The sequence below is a fragment of the Corapipo altera genome, unplaced genomic scaffold (genome assembly GCF_003945725.1).
Source record: "Corapipo altera isolate COAL_440 unplaced genomic scaffold, ASM394572v1 297b, whole genome shotgun sequence".
In the NCBI taxonomy this organism is placed as follows: Eukaryota; Metazoa; Chordata; class Aves; order Passeriformes; family Pipridae; genus Corapipo; species Corapipo altera.
The window spans coordinates 52,136-59,231 of record NW_020885066.1 but is presented as its reverse complement, the minus strand read 5'-3'; the positions used below and the strand labels follow the sequence as shown (position 1 = coordinate 59,231).

Genomic DNA, 7,096 nt, shown 5'->3' with positions numbered 1-7,096 from the left:
GGCGCTGGCGCGGGCGGCGGAGGGAGCGGCGGGGCCGGGGCTGGGCCGGGCTCGCCTGGTGCCGCGGCCGCCCGGCGGCGCGGCCGGGCCCGACCCGCACGGTGCGCGCGGGGAATCGGCCGAGGGAGGCGGCGGGGCCGGCGGGGAGCGGGGGAGGCCGGGCCGGGCCGGGCCGGGCCGGGCTGGGGGAGCGGAGGCCCGGGTCGCTCCGCTGACCCCCCGGTGTCGCGCAGGCTGGAGGGAGGCGGTGGCGGCCGCGGCCGGCGCGCTGCAGGCGGGCGGGCTGGTGGCGGTGCCCACGGACACGGTGTACGGCGTGGCCTGCCTGGCCCAGGACTCGGCCGCCGTGCGCAGCATCTACAGCCTGAAGGGGCGGAACGGCGCGAAGCCGCTCGCCATCTGCCTCGGGGACGTGGAGCGGCTCTACAGGTGCGCGGGGCCCGCGGGGTCCGGAGCCCCCGGTCGGTGCCGAGCCCCGTGCGCGGGGCGGGGCTGCCCCGAGAGCCCGGCGGGGAGCGGCCGTGGAAGGGAGGGAAGGGCCGTGCCGGAGCTGCCCCAGCCCCGCGCCCTGACCCCGCTGCCTCTGGCCCTGCAGGTACTGCCACGTGAACGTGCCGGACGAGCTGCTGCGGGACCTGCTCCCAGGACCGGTGACGCTGGTCCTGCAGCGTTCAGAAGAACTGAATAAAGACTTGAATCCTTTCACATCAGTAGGTCTTGGCTACAGGATGGATCTCGAGGCTTGGGGGGCGGTGGGCTGGTTATGTTCTACCTGCTTGTACTGCTGTTCTGTTTGTCCTTACCCATCCCCAAAGCTGGCCCCTGTGCTGGTCCCGCTCCCCAGGACTGATGTTGGCACGGCATTAACTCAGCGTTAGGGCCTGACTTAGGTCTTGTGTTATTGCTGGTTCAGCAGGTGTAAAAGTATCAATTCTCTAGAGCATCAGCTTTAAGCCAAGAGGGCTTCAGGCAATGCGAAATTAAAACCAGTTTCTGTGTGTAAAACCCTTGTCTCCTTCCCTGCAGCTGGTTGGTGTTCGTATTCCAGACCACCCCTTCATGAGGGACCTGGCACGTGCCTGCTCGGGACCACTGGCTTTGACAAGCGCCAACATCAGCTCCCAGGGCAGCACCCTGACCGTGTCGGTGAGGCTCCTCTGCCCCTCAGGGACCTCGCTGGGGCACTGTCAGAGCCCCAGGCTCTCTCACAGTTGAACTCAGCTTTAGCAATAAACCAAGGGTTGATCTGTTACTAATTTTTTTTTTTTTTAAATGATACTCACAAAGCACTGTCAGGACTGTTACCCACAGCTCTCTTGCAGGAATTCCAGGACCTGTGGCCTCAGTTGTCCTTGATCATTGATGGAGGCCCCATAGGAGACATCTGGAGCTCAGAGTGTCGCTTGGGGTCAACTGTGGTTGACTTATCTGTGTCAGGGAAGTTCTCCATCATCCGTCCTGGCTGGTGAGCACTGCTGGGTCTTTTTCTGTGCTCCAAATGAAATGAAGCTTTTGGGTGAGGGTGGGTCATGCTTTACTTTGTTTCCCACGGCAGTTCCACCTTCCTGTTAATGTTGTTTAACTTAATTACCAGCACACTCAGAAATCCTAAAATGCTCTCCAAATTCTCCTTTCTCACAGCTTCTGTGTGAAACCCTAGTAGTTTCTGGAGTTCATGTTCTGTTTGATTCTAAGTGCAGTCCCGTGTCTCACTGATCTTCCCCAGAAATGCAGTTTAATCCTGCAAACCTTTTGTTTTGACAGTTCTGGTTCTCCCCACAGTGCACTGACACCCACAGTTGAAATCCTGAGGCAGAAGTATGGCTTGGTACCGGAATCTTCCTAACCCTTGGGACTGGGAGCTGATGGAGCTGGGCACCATGTGCCTGTGCACTCAGAAGTGGGTGTTTGTGGCCTTGTTTAATAAGGTCGATGGGTTATGTCAAGGTAAATAAACAGAAGATTTAAAAAAATAATTAAAAATTCCTTTTGAGCTCTTTGTGCTGCTGTACCATTCCCAAATGTCTGTTCTGTTATCCTGATTAGGCCTTGTGAATACAATGATTGGAATGTTGGACTGATGGGGTGGGGAAGGCCCTGTCTGCCCCACCCTCCCTGAGCGCTCATTCCATGTTTGTAGTCGTTGCATCTGCACTGTAAGGAAAGCAAGCGTGGAATGGAGGGGTTTGGAGCTTTCAGGGTGTTACAGCTGTGATGTTCTCTGGTTGCTTTTCTCCGTTCTAAGTGTGATCAAAAGCTACAACTGAGATGAAACTTCAGTGCTTCTGAAAATTCACAATATTCAGGTAACCTGGAGCTGCTCAGAACAACCTGGTTCTTCCTAATGCAGAGAATGAAATGAACTCTTGGCACGATGATCTTCCTTTGTTTAAATGTGGAATTCCCTCTCTTGAGTTTGCCCTGAAACAGTGCTAAGCTGAAGTAAACAGGGAATGGATGAAAGTGTGTGCTGGTATTTATTAGTCATTGAAAAGTCATTGGGAAGCAAGGAGCAGGCAGTGTGGGGTGTGGAGCCGGGATCCTGTACTGGGGTGGGACAGCTCCACCTGGGTCCCCAGTGCTGCCCATCTGGGATGGTTTTTCCCAGTGTCTGAGGGCCATGGAGGGGTTTTGTGTCATTGTTGTTCATGAGCAGCTGTCTCGGGTGCTGCTGCTGGACATGTACTGCACACGGAGCTGACCCCAAAGTCATCTCTTCACACTGATTCCCTCTCTGGGGCTTCTGCTGTAAAATCCCTGAAGCACCAGGCTGGTGAGGTACTGTTGTCTGCAGAACATGTACCTGAGGGGTCTCTGGGTGCTTCCACTTCTCTGCACCTCTGCTCTTACCTTTCCCAATCGGGTATTCCGTGGGCTGTAGGGTCTGAGAGGAATAAGAGGGGTCACTTCCTTTTGCCTGCAGAGGATCCTCTGCCCTGCCTGCCTGTCCCTGCAGCGCTGACAGCACAATGGGGGTGATGGTGCCTCAGATGAGGCACAGCCCTGAGGCAGAGCAGCCTTGCCTGAACAGGGCTGGCTCTGGGGTCTGCTCCAAGGTGCCTGAAGCAGCATCTCTCTGCCACAACTTGGTGTGACCTTTGTGAGCAGCCTTGGTGGGCAGAAAACTGGGCAAACATGTCAGCATCTCGACTGGTGCTCACGGCTCATTCCCTGCTGCTCATGTTCAGCGTCCCTGCAAGTGACAGCTTTATTTGTGCCACCAGCATCGAGGATGAGCTACACATCAGGCATGGGTGAATGGGCTGGTGCCCCCATTCCCCTGCAGGAACTGCAGGCACTACAAATGTCCTCTTTCCTCTGGCTTCTGGCTGTCTGCAGGATGCTGTGCTGTCAGCGTGATGTGCTTGGCACCAGCTGAAGTGACCAGCTTGTGTGTCAGTGTCAGGGTATGTCAGCACCTCTGGAACGTGCCAGCATGGAGCAAACCTGGGCTTTGTTGCTTATTCGGGTGTTTTTGGTACTTCCCAGCCCAGGACCTGCTGATACACCCAGTGAGGATGTGGTGCTGAGTCACTAGGACACAGCGAGCTGTCTGCAGGGACACAGGTGAAAATACACCCCTGCTGGGACATGGGGATCCAGTGCAGCTTCTGCTGGAGTGGGGAGGTGGCTTTGGAGATCTGGAAGGTGGAACTATAAACACCTTCATAAACAAATTCACAGACCAGGGTGACCCTTGTGTTTGCAACCCTTGTGGAAATCACATTGGCATGAGCACTCAGAGCAGGAGATACATGGCTTGCATTTTAATTAGCACTTGCCCTCCAGATAAAAATGCATCTCTAGAACCTCGTTAGCAGAGCCCCTTCAAATTCACGGAGTGATGGTTCAAATGAACAACACCAGGCCAGTGCCTGGGCCAGGGTTGGTACTGGAGGTGAAGCTGCTCAGTGTCTGACCCCTTCCAACCCTGTTGAAGCCATGGGGATTCTGCTGTCTGAGGAGTCCAAGAGCCCCAGCCAGGGACAGGTTTTCCTCCATCACTGCAGACAGAGATCTGTGATGCCACTGCTACTGCCCTCGTTCTGCTTCCTAATACAGCAAAAACCAGACTTGGGCTAATTAAGCTGGAAACACAACATTGCAATTTGCAGCTGATTAAATCTTTCAAACAATATTTATGTTAATCTCCTCCTGAATTATTTTCTTGTAATGCCTTGACTAGGAGATAGTCCACTGTGTGGGGAGATGCTTCCAGATGGAGCCCAGCCTGCCCTGCCAGATGCTGGGAGCTCAGAGTGAGGGTTTTCACTCACTGTGGTTACAGCAGGAGAGATGATCTTGTCTGTCTGGGCCAGGTCTGTACCCAGATGCTGAGCTGCAATTCTTGGTTTTGCTGCAGGAGTGAATCTGTGGCAGGAGAGGGCTGTGAAACACCACGTAAGAAGGCACATCCTCAGACAGCTCTTGGCTGGGGTGGTTCTGTCTCTGCTGCACCTCCCCACCAGGGCTTTGCTGTCACACAAGGAGGCTGTTGTGAATGCTCCTTTGTGTTTATCCCTGGAAATTATAGGGACCTATTGCAAAAACTCAGTTTCCTTCTGCATGCTGTGCATGCATACCCACTTACACTGTCCTCCAGCCCTTCTTCCAGCTCCAGAGTTGGCAGAATGCCTGGCAAATTTCCACAGGATGCTGATTTAAGGAATTAGTCTGTAGAAGTGTAGATGATAGAGACAGAAGGGACCTTGAGGCCATCTGGAGAGTCTGCTTCCCCAGACAGCATCCCCTCTCCCATGTCACCCCAGGCACATTTGTCAGATTTGCTCACAGCTCCCTTTTCTGGAGGAAATTCTGCCTGGCTGCTCTTTATCTTTTTCCCATTTTCCAGTTCCTTAAAAAATATTTATTTGGACTGGGATATTTCAGGGGTTTAAAGGCAACATGGTCTGTGTACACCTACATCTTCTCTGTTTATTCCCTTTTTCAGAAAGGCTGAGGTTTACCCTCCCTGGTCTTGACACCTTGGGGGTGGCATCAGGGAGTCCCTGGGGAGGGGACTCTGGGCAGTGCAGGCCGAGGTGGGACACAGGTGTGAGGGGTGTCACCGCTGCTGGAGCTGGGAACAGCCCCTGCATGCAGGGAGGAGAGCTCTGGAGGTCGAGGGATTTTCACGGTGGAATTGTTGAATTAACTATTACTTTAATTTTAATCAAATTAGATGCTCTTTTCTTGTTTTGTTTTGTTTTTAATTTCACCAGCAAATGATTCTCCATAATTATTTCTGGCTGAGCCTGCTGATTCACTTGCTGCTGCTGGAGGACAGAGCATTCAGTTGCAGTCTGAGCCACATGCTGGGTTCCAGGAGCTGCCCTGCAGGAAAGGCACTCCTGGCCCTGGGGACCACTCCTGGCCCTGGGACAGGGAAAGCACTGGATCAGTGCTTGCAATGAAAATATTAATTTTTATTGATGAGCCTGCTCTCCCTGGGGTCTGGGTTGATGCTCCCCATTAACTCTGCCCACAGTGGCTGGGAGTGTCCTGGCTGCAGCTCTGTCAGGTGTAAGTTCTTCATTACTCCATGATGTGAATTGTCATCAGCCACAGCTTGTTTGGATGAGATTTCTGGGGAGCCAGGAGCTCCTAAGCCTGTGGGAGCTGCTTGCCCGACGTGAGCAGAGGAGAATTTTCAGGCTTTTCTCCTTGGTGTATAGTCATATACACCAAGCTGACAGGCTGCCTCAAGTTTGGAGAGAGCACTTTCGTGCCTCCAGGTGTCTGAAGGCAAAAAAATGGTAAGTCCACAGGGATTTTGGGTTTTAATCATGAAACATTACCTTTTAAAACCTACAGTGTGAGCAGGACAGTTGGCTTCATTATTCTGAGCATGTTTGGCCAAAATCCTGTGCCTGTTACCAGCTGAGCATTCCCCTCTGCTGTGTGGGTGCAGTTATGGGGAGACAAGTGGTGGGGCAGTGACAGAGGTGGGACAGGGATCACTGACAGGGCAGGACCCCCCATGCCTGGCTGACCTGGGAGCCCCAGGGCTGGAGGAGGAGCAGCTGGTGGAGCTCTGCAGTGCCTGGCTGTGGACAGCTGGGTCTGCAGTAAAACTGAACTCAGCACCAAGCACGTTCCTGAGGGGCACTGTCAAGGTGCTGCTGGTGTTGGGACAGGCTGGTCCTGCAGCCAGCTGGGAATGCTGGCAGTGCTGGGCAGCTCAGCTGAGGTGAGGGTTTGGTGCAGAGACTGTGTTTGCTCTACTTGTACCCTCCGTGGTTAACACTCTGCAAGTAACTTCTTGGCAATGACTCCAATTAAGCCAGCACATCTCCCTGTAATCTTGATCCCTGTTGTGCTGTCAGACTCAATTCAAATTTAATTTGTTGAAAGTGTATCTCGGGCAGCTTTTTTCCTTAGCACAAAACTGAGGGGAAGGTATCATTGATGGAAAAAATAATACAAGTTTATATTCTTCTTACCTTAAGGAAGGAAAAGAGGTGCCAGAAAACTTGGCCAAATTTACATTTTAATGGGAAATGTTCTGACTGCCTGCTCTGGGAGACATAAATTGCTTTCCGGATGGGACCCTGACTTTATACCAAAGTGCAGGGAATTAAATCCAGCAGCCTCTGATGAGATGAAAGGGATATCTGTGGATCTGCAGCCCCTTGCTGCCAGCCAGTGGTGAGGACTGGCCAGGTGCAGGTGGCAGGGCCAGACCAACGTCCCCATCCTGCTGGGGACACAGGCTGGGTGGCTGCTGGGGCTGATGGCCCCTGGCTCCAGGGCTGGAGGTGTCATGCTGGGGGCTGGAGGGCTGTTTGCAGAGAAAACCCGTGTGTTTCAAACCCTGAAGAAACCCTGCCCCTGCCAACATACCCCAGCCCATTTTGGGGGTGCTGATAGAGGGAGGACTGGCTCAGAGGGGTCTGTCCTCACTCCTGTGTTGTGAGGTGGCATCTCAGCAGCAGTGACTACACTGGCACAAGCATCACCTGCTGGCAGCTGCCCCTCGGGCAGAAGCCCCTCGAGGGCCCGTGTTCGGGGCAGTTCTCTGGGGTGTCTCTGCCCTCTTGTCTGATTGTTCCTCATCAGAGCAGCTCTTGCTCGCAGACAGGCTCCAGCAGTGTCT

At 53.8% G+C, this 7,096-nt stretch overlaps 1 protein-coding gene across 1 annotated transcript in view; it reads left to right on the top strand.

Moving 5' to 3' along the window:
* Positions 1-2,463, top strand: part of YRDC (yrdC N6-threonylcarbamoyltransferase domain containing) — a 2,904-nt gene extending 441 nt beyond the window's left edge. Inside the window, exons 2-7 of the mRNA XM_027669131.1 lie at positions 23-101; positions 234-429; positions 596-710; positions 1,027-1,146; positions 1,323-1,465; positions 1,783-2,463. Coding sequence (XP_027524932.1) covers positions 23-101; positions 234-429; positions 596-710; positions 1,027-1,146; positions 1,323-1,465; positions 1,783-1,846 — 717 coding nt within the window. The 3' untranslated portion in view covers positions 1,847-2,463. The remainder of the gene's footprint in view (positions 1-22; positions 102-233; positions 430-595; positions 711-1,026; positions 1,147-1,322; positions 1,466-1,782) is intronic.
* The last annotated feature ends 4,633 nt before the right edge of the window (positions 2,464-7,096 follow it).